Source organism: Panthera uncia, chromosome F2 (genome assembly GCF_023721935.1).
Source record: "Panthera uncia isolate 11264 chromosome F2, Puncia_PCG_1.0, whole genome shotgun sequence".
Classification (NCBI taxonomy): Eukaryota; Metazoa; Chordata; class Mammalia; order Carnivora; family Felidae; genus Panthera; species Panthera uncia.
Genome location: NC_064812.1, coordinates 45,133,424 through 45,147,851, shown reverse-complemented (window position 1 = coordinate 45,147,851; position 14,428 = coordinate 45,133,424). Strand labels below are relative to the sequence as shown.

The 14,428-nt window shown below is 38.3% G+C and overlaps 1 protein-coding gene across 4 annotated transcripts in view; it reads right to left on the bottom strand.

Moving 5' to 3' along the window:
* Nucleotides 1-2,496: 2,496 nt before the first annotated feature.
* TMEM64 (transmembrane protein 64) overlaps nucleotides 2,497-14,428 on the bottom strand; it is a 32,635-nt gene continuing 20,703 nt past the window's right edge. For 2 of the 4 annotated variants that reach the window (XM_049633592.1, XM_049633590.1), the window contains 2 exons: nucleotides 11,574-11,745; nucleotides 2,497-2,973 (listed from right to left, as the gene is read on the bottom strand). In XM_049633592.1, coding sequence (XP_049489549.1) covers nucleotides 2,951-2,973; nucleotides 11,574-11,745 — 195 coding nt within the window. In that variant the 3' untranslated portion in view covers nucleotides 2,497-2,950. Of the gene's footprint in view, nucleotides 2,974-8,879; nucleotides 11,746-14,428 lie in introns of those variants that run through there. The other 2 variants (XM_049633593.1, XM_049633591.1) reach the window with 1 other exon arrangement.

Here is a 14,428-nt window from a genome sequence, read left to right as displayed (position 1 = left end):
CCCCATATCGGCCTCTGTGCTGGCAGTGCAGAGCCTGCTTGGGATTCTCTCTCTCCCTCTCTAGCTGCCCTTCCCCCACTCGTGCTGTCTCTGCCTCTCTCAAAATAAGTAAGTAAACTTAAAAAAATTTAAAAAAAAGAACACTTTTAGAATGAAGCAAATCAACCATAGTGACAGAAGTGCAATGAAGAACGTTGTTTGCCTTTCACTAATTTCTATTATCAGCGAGAAAATGGTAAATTTAATAGCTTATTTTATTATAAATGTAGACATAATCTATATAAACTCCTGTGTGTTGGGGCGCCTGGGTGGCTCAGTTGGTTGAGCGTCCGACTTCGGCTCAGGTCGTGATCTCACGGTCCGTGAGTTCGAGCCCTGTGTCAGGCTCTGTGCTGACAGCTTAGAGCCTGGAGCCTGTTTCAGATTCTGTGTCTCCCTCTCTCTCTGCCCCTCCCCCGTTCATGCTCTGTCTCTCTCTGTCTCAAAAATAAATAAATGTTAAAAAATAAATAAATAAGTAAATAAATAAACTCCTGTGTGCCATTGACCGTACTCAGAAATCAGTTAGGTAATTGCAATACTTTTGATTATTCAGAACCCACTTAGTTAGCATGGATTCTGGTTCCACAAAGAACACATACAGTTTTAAAACATTTTCAGAGAATGATACCTGCAGGACAGTTGACTTCTTTTCTCATTTCTAGAAATCTGACTCTATATATCTAAAATAAATTCTCTCTCCTTTTTTTAAAAATAAGCCTTATAAACTTGTTTTTACTGTAGATGCCTCAGATATCCTGGAACTTAAGAAATACACCAAGTAAGATGTTCATACATTTTATGTTATAATATACTTATTAGCTATTGACAGCCATGATTTCAGATCTTTGGAAACAATCAAGAGGAAAATATTTTTTAAATTATCGCCTATACAGAAATAACTTACATAGAATTTTCAGTAGAGATAGTCCCAATTTGGGTTGGTTGGTGTGGCACTGTAGGAAGCAGGAGATGAAGTGGAGTATTGAGCTAATTATGAAGCCAGAACATTTGGTTGCTACCTTAGGGGAGCATCATTTTAATTGTGAACAAATGAATTTTTGATGTTACAAATAATGCAGATCTATTATTGAAAAAAAAACAACAACTAGGAAATAAATGTTTGAGGCTTAGCCCTGCCATCTACACATGCCATGACTTTGGGCAAATTACTTTAACCTCTCAGTGCTAGGTTTGCTAATCTATAAGATGGAGATAATGATAGCACTTACCTCTTAGAGTTGTTGTGATTAGATAGATTGATATAGGTAAAACGCTTAGAACCTTGTCTAGCATATACTAGGTGCTCAATCAAGATTAGCTCCTACTGCTTTTACTACAGTGTACATTTTCCTCCAACGCTGCACACGTTTGATGTTATCGTGTGTGTGTGAGCGTGTGCGTTGTATTTTACTTTATAGAAAGAGAGAGAAAGCATAAGCCGGGGAGAGGAGCAGGGGGAGAGAGAGAGAGAATCTTAAGCAGGCTCCACACTCAGCCGACTTGGGGCTCCATCCCATGAGCCTGGAATCATGACCTGAGCCAAAATCGAATCGGACGCTCAGCCCACTGAGCCACCCAGGCACCCTTTTTTGTGTGTTTTTTTAAAGCTTTGACGGTTTAACAAAATAGCACCATCATCGTCTTCATTTACACTTCCTTAATTATTAGTGAGACTGAATTCTTTTCCAATTATTCACAATCTGGATGAATCTCCAGAAAATTATGCTGAGTTAAAAAAAAAAAAAACACACAAAAGCCAGTTCCAAAAGATTCCATACTGTATGATTCCGTTTATATTAGCAATTTTGAAATGACAAAGTTGTAGTAATGGAGACCAGATTAATGCTTGCCAGGGTTAGGTGTGGGGTAGGGACAAGAGGCAAGTGTTGCTATAAAAGGGCAAAATGAGGGACCCTTGGGATAGAACTCATTTATATCTTGACTGCATCAATATGAATACCCTGGTTGTGATACTGTACTGATAGTTCTCCAAGATGCTACCACTGGAAGGGACTGAGTGAAGGGAACACGGGATCTCCATTATTTCTTACAACTAGATAAGGATCTCTAATTAAATTTTTAGATATGTGTAAGTCATCAGTAAAATGAAAACATATTGGGAAAAATACTTCTACAAATATCAAAGGGTAAACATTTTGCAATTGCCTATCAATGGCAGAGAAGCGCTGTATTAGAAACCTCAGCAAAGGACACAAATAGGCAATTCACTCACATTTCTCTCTCCCCCCCCCCCGCTTCTTTCACAACATAAATACATTAATCACGAAATTACTCCATTTTTAAGAAATATGAACATTTCTCACATAAAAGTAGATTTTAAATATATGAACATTTTAATCACTGAAGGTTAAGTAAGAAAATGAATTTCTAGACCTAATGACCATTTATTTCCTTTATACTGAGCTCTATAATATCCCTTGATGAATTTTTAAAAATATTCAGGAAGTTTTTATTGAATTCACAAGAAGTTAAATGTTGTTTTCAGTAGTCCAGCAAAAGAAATATCCTCTGGTATAGCATAATTTGGAGTATTATATTGTATTCTCTGGCTTTTATATAACATATAAAAAGTGAAAAACGACTTAGAGCCAACATTTTTGGAATATTTATTAAATCCAGTGATGTAAGCAAGTCATAACCTTGCTACACAATCTACACAAGGTTATGCTGCTTTGACTACTCAGTAAGTCAACAAATATTTATAATGCATCTACCAGGTGCAGGGCACTCTTCTAGGTGCTGGCAATGCAGTGATGAACAAGGCAGAGAACAAGACAAATAGATGCCTCTGAGGAGTGAGAGTGAAACAAGAGAACTGTGCGCCTTAGTAAGGATCTCTAAGACCTCATGGAAGATGTTATCTCCATGTATCTGCTTCAGCTGAACCCTATTCAGGGTCCTTGGTCAACTCTGGGAAAAAAGGAGAAAAGCAATCACGTATAGACTGGTGACGTGGAAGAAAGACTGTCCAGTTGGCCCCTTCTTTTGCTCTGTGCAATGGCAAATACCATTCGAGTAACTCAGTCCACTACTACTCCTGATTCCACTATTAACACTTTAGAGGGTCAGGAGCAAAGAACTCTAGCTAGGCTCGTTTATAAATGTGAGAAGGACAAAGAATAGGAACCTGGGGAAAAGTCAGAACCAAAGTCCATTTAGTGAAGCTTCTCCCTAGTGAATGGCAGAGCTGAGATAGAACTCTGTTAAACTGACAGATTAAGTGAAACGCTTTAAGTCTTTCAACGTCAGCTCTCTCTAGAGCTCTCAAGGCAATCTTGAGTAGGGGTTATACAAAGTACACACCTTACAGGGCCCTGGAAGGGATTTCTTGATCACTATGAGTATTTGTGACATCTTCCTAGAAATGCTCTCACTAGGGCACCTGGGTGGCTCGGCTGGTTAAGCATCTGGGATGGAGCCCTGCATCAGGCTCTGCGCTGACAGCACAGAGCCTGCTTGGGATTCTCGCTCTCCCTCTCTCTCTGCCCTGTCTCCATTTGTGCACATGCTCTCTCAAAATAAATAAATAATGATTTCTTAAAAAATCCCCTCATCGAAATGTCATCAAGATCACCCCCCCCTTTTTTTCCCACTCCTAAGGAACTGTTTTCCTGCCTACTTAGTTTTTGCTTTCCTACTCATCTATTACTGGGGTACCCAAAAAGAACTACCACCTATCTTTGTCTAGAGAATGTTGGCTATTTTTATTGAATTTGTGTAACAGCAAAGATATAAAAATACATAAAATCAATCTACATATGTTTATATCTTTCAGACACAAATCAGAGTTATTTTATTTATTTATTTATTTATTTTGAGAGCACCAGCGGGGAAGGGGCAGAGGGAGAGGGAGAAAGAATTTTAAGTGGGCTCCACTCCAAGCCCAGGGCAAAGGCCAACACAGGGCTTCATATCAAGACCATGAGATCATGAATTGAACCAACATCAAGAGTTGAAATGCTTAACTGACTGAGCCACCTAGGGTTCCTGGCCCAGAGTTAAAAATTTTTAAATGAGAATGTTTTCTGAAAGAATACTTAAGTAGCCTTAAGGTAATTGTATTTAAGAAAACTGTCATTACAATTCCCTTTGATCGTAACAATTATAGTGAATTGAAAATGAGAATAGTCTTCTCCCTCATATATGTAATAAGTCAACTAGGTGTCTGTTTGTTAAACCTAGGAAGCTTCTAATGAGACCCAGGAGAAACAGTAATTCCCAAAGTTCTTATAAAGAGTGAGCCTAATACAAGTGCAAATTTAACCACCTTTAGAGCTCAGCTTGTTTTCAGCCACTGTTATTACAAAGAAGGATGATGCTGGAAGGCAGGAATGGTCAGCCCATGTAGCCTAAGGGAAAACTCTAGTAGAGAACATTTTCTGAGGTAGGAGCCAACAAATCCAGCACTCTGGCATGCCTTCCTTTTGGATAAACATGCAGAATCCTACCTATATTCCATCTTAAAAGTCTGGGACAGATGAGTAATTATTTAAATTTGTTTCATCATAATTGGTCTCCCTAGCTGCAGTTCCTCTTCTAACTCACCTGTAAATTTTGGAGGTCATCAGGCTCTAATTTAGGGACTTTCTTTAATGTCTACTTTTTCTCCGCAGGTGATCCCATCCATCTCAATGGCTCTATATGCCGTTAACTACTAAATTTACATCTCTGCCCCAGACTCTAAGTTCCCGACCCATATAACCAACTGCCTACTAACACCAGGATTCTTAATTATCACATATCTAAAAGAGAACTCCTGAATTTCTTCCCAAACCTATTATTCCCTTCGTCTTCCTTGCTACCTACACCGAGTGGCTAGCCTCCATTCAGTTGCTAAAGCCAGAAACAAAAAATTACCTTTACTACCTCTTTTCCTTATCCCCCATGTCCAATTCATTAATGAGTCCAGTGACTTCTATCACTTAAATCTGCCTTGAATCTCTCTTTGCTTACCAACCCTGCCAGCCCACTCATTCTTAGCTGGACATCCACAATAGACTTCCGACTTGTTCCAGACTTTCCTTCTTTGGTCCCTCTCAGTCCATTCTCCATATCCCACATTTACTTTTTGAAAGATGAGAATTTCGAATTTACAGGCAAGTTTCAGGAGTAGTGCAAAGATCTTTATCTTTCTGAACCCGGTTTCAGACATGATGACCAATTCATTAGCCCTGAATTCTCCAGTGAACATTTTCTCCCATGCCATCAAGATGGTTACCACCATCGAACAAAAAGAACCAGTTCAAGTTTTCCAATTATCTTAATAATATCCTTTGTAACAAATTCAATACCGGATCACACATTGCATTAAGTTATCTCGTCTCTTATTCCTTCAACCTGGAACAGTTTTTCAGTCATTTTATATCACAATCTTGACAGCTTTCGAGACTATAGGCCAGTTGCTTTCACAAGGTACCTCAGTTTGGGTTTGTCTGGTGTTTCCTCATAAAGAGAGTCACATCAGGCATTTTAGGCAGAAATATCACAGAAGAGATTTTTGTCTCCTCACTGCATCATAGATTGGATGAGTTCCAGTCTGCCAAGAAACAGATGCATGTTGAACTAAACACAAGAGACTTACTGGGAGAAAAGGCCTGTGAGGAATAGAGGGGAAGAAGCAGGAGTTGGCAGTGAGGGTCTTTTGACCAAGACTCGAGACCAACACCTGTGAAAGGAGAGAAGGCTGGACCTCAGACTGCAGTTCAGTCCCGAGAAAGCCTCAGCCAGACTGATGGGGTGTCCCTAAGAAAATGTTTCCTGTCAGAGGAATCCCACATCAGCCAGGAATGTACAGGCCCAAGCATCCCCACCTTGCCCAGTGACTGGCTGGGAGAAGTGGGCCTCAGCATTCATTGGCACGCATCTAAGTTCTTTCTTTCTATGAAGTGGCTGGTTCAATCTCCACAGTGTGTGTATGCTACAATCTGAGCAGCTGATCCCCTAAAGCGGTGTGCACTTTGTTTCCAGTTGTTTGACACTAAGAACAATGCTGCAATTACTATGAGACCTCAGAAATGCCAGGGATGGAATGTGAAGCAGGCGAGCTGTGAATTCCTTGGAGGAAGTTTGCAGGAAGCTTCTCCGGATATGGTCTTCCTGAATTCTCTCCTTCTCACGCAGTAGGAAATATTCAGGCTGCTTAGCTGTTCTCAGCCTACTGGAGGCCAGGGAGAGCTGACATACTTTGGTGGGGCCCATATCAAACTTCCATTCAGAAAACCCACGAATTTCAAAGTGAAAGTCTCCCCAAGGTCTGCAGCTCTCCCGTCTTTGTTCCCAGTGGAGAAAGCCCTATTCTGTTTTTTTCTGCCAACACTCCCACCAGAAAGCAAGCCTCATATGTGCCCAGAAGTCTGTAGATCCTAGCAGCCAAGTGGGGGGGAAGGAAAGACAACCTCAGGCTCAATGTTTCCCGAATCTGTTCCAAGTCCATCTAATAATTTAATGCAGTGCTATGAAAATTACCTAGAATGTGAATTCCAAGCAAAGCTGTTCTTTTGTAAGTTTGAAGTAGAAATGCGATGACACAAAACCAGTTAATTAACTGAAAGTCAGAGTAATGAACTGAAAAAACTTAATGGAAAACCATGCAGCTCCCTGCCCTCCTTGCTGAGGTCAACTTAGCACAGGGCTGTAAGAGATCAGGAGTATGGAACAGGTAATGCTTCAAAACATTTCTCCTGAAAATAGCTTTATAACTAATAAAGACAGAATCAAAGAATTCCCTCCTGGCTTCTAGATGGTGGTCATGGATTTTATGCATCCTAGGATAATACACTTACATTACCACATACTACTCTAATTGTATACCTACGATAAGAATTTTGTAACTTTCAAATTACTCCTTTTTGGTTCAATGCATACTCTACTTTTTCTATTTAACCTCTCTGCATATTTTATGATTTTTAAGCCTTTCACCCAGCAGATTACCCTACAGAATATTAGTCAAAGACAGTAATTATCAGTAATTACTCAGTTTGGATAATCAATTTTGTTGAAACATGGCAGAATGATCAAATTTACCATATACACATATGCTGTTTTAACACTACGATGCATTTAATGCTATCTCTAAACATGTTCAATATTGAACTCCGAATACAGTATACTGCTTATACATGTTTTCCCTGCAATGAGTGCTGACAGGTGGCCTCAACCAGGGAGGGCAAGCATGGCAGAAAGTGCTATACAACTTTGGGTAATGAGCACACACACTGCCAAATACGCTTATCCAGTGGGCGCTCCACTGCACCTCTCTACTTGAAAGCAGTCTGTAATGGGTGGTATCCCCTCTTTGGCCTATTTTGTGTTCTAGCAAGCAATTTGGACAAAAATGGTCCCACACGGTGTACAAGTGATAGTATGGGACCTGTTACAAAGAAACAAGGGCAAGTGGTACTCTAGGTGCTGAGATGAAAGTGTTATGACAGCAGGAACATGCCCCCAAGGAAACAGTCATGGAAGCAAGGTAGAGATCAACCGGAAATTATATCAAAGTCTTTTGACATTATGAAGGCATTGTAAACATTACTGCAGCCTGGGACAAATGACTAACAATTTTCTGAAGGGCAGGTAGCATTTCATGACTTAGGGGCATCAGAAAAAAATAAAACGAAATGAAAGAGCAAGTGCCAAGTTAGACATCACAGTCCTTTCTCCACAGGACGTCTGCTATTAACAGTAACCATAACCGCCCCCACCTAGGGTCAATTAGCACCACTCCACCTTAGAAACATGTCCTCCCTTCCTCCTGACTTGCTCCCTCCCATGGCATATATCTCTATATCCATCAAATTATACGAAGAAAGAAAGAGAAGGAAGAAGGAAGATAAAACATTACCTTTTATTTTCTCAGGCACACAAGTGATCTAGGGTATCAATTATCAAGAGATTTTACTGATTCACCTTTAGAATGATCTATTTTAAATCTTTAGCTACCATAGAAAATAGTTTGCAGCAATTACTTTGCAATTCAGAAGTACCATGTTATAATTTAGTTGTGAAATAAATGAATAGTTTATGTTCAATATGCAAGGTTATTAGAACTCCTGAGTTTCAAATATCCTGTGGAACAGATTCCTCTCCCTTCTTTAAAGGCTTTTAAAATTAAAGAGATGACCATTAAAAAAAATATTTTCTAAATAGCTAATTATAACAGAAATTAGCAACATCTAATCTGAAAACCAGATAGTGTTATTTTGACCATCATTCTGATACCCTGAGTGGCCTCTGATTCCATCACCAAAGTCATCAACCTAGGTCAGTATCACTATTCCTGAGGTCCTCATATACTTTTCTTCTTCTCTGCAAATGCCACTTGCTTCTGAATAGCACAGATTTAGTTTACCATGCATCTAAGGATTTACCTGTATCACCCGGCACATACCTAGCTGCTTTCTCAAGCATTGTAAAGCTAGTCCCACAAATACATAAATAAGCCAGAGCACCTTCCCCCAAGAACAGTCCAAATCAGCATTGCACATTAACACACACAGAAACGCCGGGAAATGCTTGTAGCTATACCACTTAGCTCAGTTACAGCAAGAACAAGGAAGAGTTACTAGTGAACTTAGCCTCTCAAGGAGGGAAATGTTTCATAGTCATATATTTGACCCTATCAAAGCAAAATCATCTTAGCAAGGTTTGCAGTTGGTTACAAAGTACATAAAACAAGAGTATGGGGAACAAACCCACACAGTCACTCTTGAACACAAACTCAAAACACACATTCTAATGACAGAGATTGGGTTCTGGTATTTTCATAAACCAGAGTACAGCTTTCAACGTATTTCACAAATCATATGATCAAACGAAAATGGACATGAAAGCACGTTTAATTATGTACCTGTTTTTAAAAAGAGGTGCTGTTTTAAAATAGTCCACATGACAAAATTTGGCAGAATACACAAAATCATTAACAATAAACCAGAAAGTATGGAAAACTAGGGGAAAGGTCCAAAGAACCAAAAATAGAGCGTATCTTTCATCAGATTTAGAAATTATGTATATTGTATGCTTTTTTTTTTTAATGTGCATAAAGCAACTCTATGCTGCAGTTTGAGAAATCAAAAAAATTTTATTTTACAAACACACACACTGTATGACTGGAGGCATTATTTGGGCAACATAAAAAGATCCGGGAGAAACTTGTTGCTGCCATAAATCGGGGATGCGGGGTTAAAGATGGAGTGAATAAGGCATGGCAATACTTCGTACAACTTTTAGAGAGCACATCTAAAACCCAGTAACCAAAAATCAGCTGGCAAATGGCATGAATATAATGGATTATTGTTTACTTGGAGGCCAGAAATAATGAAGAAAAGGAAAACTGCAGCTTTAGATTAGTATTTTAGAAACAATAAAACCATACTATTTTAAGTAAAAATGGATGATTTTATTATATAAAATTATGATGGGCAGAATACAGAAGATTTATTTCTCTTCTACCTTTACATATTTAAGTATGAAACAAAATGCAACAACTGGAAGAACTCATTACAAACTACCAAAAGGGATTCATTTGGTGAAATTATTCAAGTTACAAAATGCTAAGTAAATAAATGCACTTCAAAATACATGAAGTGTAACACAAGTATGAAAGTAGTGATCTTAAATGATTCCTTTAACAAAAACTAACCAACAAACAAGAAGCACAAGAAAAATATTGTCAAGTTAGAAAAGAATAAATCAAACATATTGTTCACTGGGATTATTAAACAAATTCTTTTAAAAAATAAAAACACCTAAACAAGTAATTAGGATTTAAAAAAAGAATAAGAATATTCCAGTATTATATATATTTTTTCTATCAATGAAAGAAAGACTAGAGGCCAATTAAGTACTATAGACCCAGGTGCCTCTAAGATCACTTGCACTGAGGTCTTCTTGGCATCAACATGTAAGTGAACTTCACCATTACCCAAAGGTGAGAAAATTTATGCGTTATAGAGGAAAGGAAAACAATTATGACTGCAATAGGGCAAAAAACTTATGCATTAAAATGATTAAATGCAATGCATTCTCTAGCATAAGACTAGAATAACCTGCTCCCAAAAGAACTCTTTTGCACTTTAGTAAATCAGGGCAAAGGTTTTACCCTGAGGAAAAGGCAAATGGAAGGTCTCTGATAAGGTAGACTCTTCATAGCCAAAAAAGACACCAACCAGAAAATGTGCATTCATGTCTATAATCTGGGTTGTAAAAACCTAATCAAGTTCACAATTAAACCATTTTAAAAACATAAGATGATAAATGAATACTACATATGTCATACGGATCATATGCCAAATTACTGTATGCTATACTCCTAAGTGCTATTAATAAATACACTCAATTCATGCTACAAGAGAAAGAATTGAGACTTAATTTCACATTTCAGAATTCCTGAGTCTTATCAGAGAAAAACAAGTACCAAAAAACAAACAAAATAAACCTACGTTATAGTAGGGCAAATAATACAAATTTGGGTATTAAGTCGATATTACATTTATAGTTTTAAAGCTGAAGACTATGGGGACAAATATATATGTAATTCGGTGGTATTATAAACATGATTTTAAAGCTTGGTTTTTTAAAAAGGCGATTTGATCAAACAAGGCCACCTGAGTGACATCTTTAATGATGGAAAGCCCATCATTTTAAAAGAGTAGATCTTTATCTCAAAGCCTAATGATGAATATAAAAAGAAAAAGAAATTTACTTTACTAAAACTTTTTAGTAAGACTGCAATGGGACAGCCCTTTGATGAAAGATCTAATGAGCGTAAAGCCAATGTAATGGAATTAGAACTTGAGTTCTAATTTGAGCCACCATCCATTAAATAATTTCCCTTTTGCCTTGCATATTACACAGTGAAAATAAAAAGGTATCTTAAGAGCACTTCAGTCCCACAATGTAGGATTTAAGCTTGTGTGAATAGGTGTAAATGGCCCTGCAATGATGCTTGCAAAAATACATTCAACCCAAAGTTAATGTCTATATTCTAACTAGTAAAGAAAAGGGAAGCAAAGTGGTCCCTCTTAAAACAACAAAACAAAACCAAACAAAACATTATCTTTTCTGGAAAGGACAAAGAACACCTAAATAATGTCATACATTTAAAATTACATACTTCTACTCATCATTGTAAGTAGGGAAGATGCAAACAACTACTCAGGGACTTTATAAATAAAGACACTAAGCAGAAAAATATTTGGGTTATTTCTTTGTTCGTAAGTACCCAGAAAGAAAACAATTAAAAAACACTAAAGTGCAGACCTATAGGCCATTGCGGGCATAATAAACGATAAAGAGGTGCAGCCCAAATTTGCATCTACGTTTACACTTACATATCCAGAAAATGATTCTTCCTTTAAAAAATTGTGCAATTTAAAAACGAGTCAGTTTTGTTTGTGCCGTAATGCAATTAGAACTTGTCTCTGCCCACTAGTAAGGTGACCACTAGACCTTGGACAGCACACTAGCTCTCAACAATCATACATTTTGTTAGAGTCATACAATATTGATTCCACCTCCAGAAAATGTTAGGGTCCTCTTGTTGTAGAATGAAGAGCCACTGGTATTTGGTTGATTGCCTTGAACCAGAGAGGTTTTCAGTTCCATTTCACAAGCTACAATAGCTGCATTCAGTTCCACTTGAGCTCGGTGAACTACGTAAAACATGAGGCCTATACTTATAATAATCTGTGGACAAAAATAAAACATGACAGTTAATCATATTTTACACAGAAAAACATGGAGAAATAAATCCCATAAATATTTGGCTTAGAAATGTTTCAAACGGGATGCCTCTCCAATATGGTCAGGTAAGATTTTTAAATGGGTTACACAGAGTTTCCATTCATTCTTTCCTTGGCTGCTTCAACTGGGAAGAGAGGGCTGAAATCTAGAAGTAACCATCAGAGGATATCAGGCTAGCACGCATACATCCTTTTTAGTCCATATAAATGATGTTTGCTTGACACAAGTCAAACTCGTCTCCTGGTACCAAACAGCTTCCTTCAAGGAATAAAAACAATAAAATAAAAAAACAAAACAAAACAAAAAAGTCTAAAATAGAGGCAATAGCTGGCTAAACTTTATTAATGTAATTAATGTAATATATCTTTGCAGGACTATAAATGTCCACAGGTATTCCCAAGCCCACTTAGAGAGAAGCACTACCATTTACAAATGAACTATCTGGTGCAGCCAAACTTTAAAATATTATGAACCGCTTTAAAAAAGGGAAATGTCAATAAACTTCAAAAGAAATTAACAAGAGATCATGAACATGAAACTGTCTGTACTTAAGGAAAAGCAAAAACAAAGGAAAACATGATGATCTAGAAAAAAATGCCAAAGGGCTATGAAAAAACGCATTGAAATCAAAATCCGGTGCTAGTCTTGACTTAACCGCTCAACTAGTGATGTGATTTCACATCACTAGGGAGGCTTCTCCCACTGTCCTATAGGAACCTGTGGTCCCTCTTTATATGTTAATGTGCTTTAACATTCTATATACAGTTCATCAGAATGTCTAGGCAGTACATATCTTCTAAACGGTATTTATTCCAAACTTCATTTGTAAGTCAGTTCTTTCGAATTTGGAGCAAATATTCTCAGGCAACGAGGTTAGGACAGGTAAATTTTAATGTCCCAGTAAGTTTCAAAGAAGTTCAAAGGCTACTCTAACCATAGTGACCCTAAAATATAACATGATATAAAATAAAAGCCTATCCATAATTTTAACAGTTTTGTGGGAAAAGTATTCTAAATAGAAGCATTGAGGGTAGTGAGGGAAGTGCCGAGGCAGAGCCTAGTGAGGGTGGGTTAGCGAGGGGAACTTGGAACTTGTGCAAGGGGGGGGCACTAATAAATGGGTATCCAGTACTCAATAAAATTCTTATTTAAGCTTATTTATTTATTTTGAGAGAGAGAGAGACAGAGAGCAAGAGCAGGGGAGGGGCAGAGAGAGGGAAGGAGACAGAGAGGGAGAGGGGGAGAGACAGAGAGAGAGAGAGAGAGAGAGAGAGGGAGGGAGGGAGGGAGAGAGAGACTTACAAGCAGGCTCTGCATTGTGAGCATGGAGCCCAACGCGTGCTTGAACTAACGAACCACAAGATCATGACCTGAGCCCAAGTCAGATGCTTAACCAACTGAGCCACCGAGGTGCCCCATAATTCTGAGCCAATTAGGTATTTTAAAGGTGGGCCTTCAAATGCTGTATTTGCTCTCCTAAAAAAACAAGATATACTAACTGATATGTAAGTTTGACACCTATCAGTGTTATGGTGACACCATGGAAAGATGTGGAAAACTGACTTGGGGAGGGTGCGGGAGAGCTGCTGAGCTCTGCCTCAGACGTGCTGGATTTGAGGTGTCTGTTGGATATCCAAGGCAGTGCAGTGAATGGGTCCAGAGCTTAGAAAGAAGGCTGGGCTGAAGATGTGTATTTGGGAGTCTTTACTCAAATAAACCTAATAGCAGCCACCGTAATAACTGCATTTCCAGGAAGAAGAGTTTTCAGAGTAAGAACACAAAGCTTAGGCTAGAATCTTGAGGAATATCAATTGTGGGGTGCAAAGAAGAAGAGATGCTGACAAATGAACCAAGCACGTGGGGAAAAAAAAAAAATCAAAACAGCTAAGGGAAGAAAGCGTTTTAAAAAGAATCTTAGGTTGCTGAGAGTTCAAGTCAGATGACAACTGGAAAGTATATCTGATTTTGACAAAATTAATGATGACAGCCACAGAAAGTAGGCTTAGATCTAGTGAAAAACTCTTTCAGGTTTCCAGTGAGGGTAAAATCTTTACATGGGATTTTCCCCAGATGCCCTTGTAGACCCAGGGCCTGGCAATATGTGCTGATTCTTTCCCCAACATACTACCTTATTAAAGAGTAAAAAAAAAAAAAAAATGGAACAAAAACCTGTTTTATAAAGTTTCCTTATGAACACAAAAGAATCAAACACAAACAAAAGGACCAGCCTTCCACAGAAAGGCATCTCCTCCACCGTCAACTAGAGAGCAGGCTGAGAGCATGAGCAGAATACCAGTTAGTAGATTTCTTAGATGGAAATTGAGGGGTTTCCCACTTGAAGTCTTCTGATTTTTCTGTTAATCAAGAAAGGTAATCTGTTGAGAATGAAGTGGAAAGTGGGGACAGGAGCCAAAATTACGAGGAGTGAAGATAGGTTTTGCCATAGTCATTGAGGAAACGGGGGGTGGGAAGACAAAGGAAACAGTTAAGCTATGGGGAAATACTGAGAAACCAGAAGTTTTGCAATCATGAATTAAATATTACCAATGTGGTTGTATGACTTCCCCCAAAACAACAGGTGCAAAACATACCAAAACTTGGATTCATCCAGGGTTTTGGCCGGTGG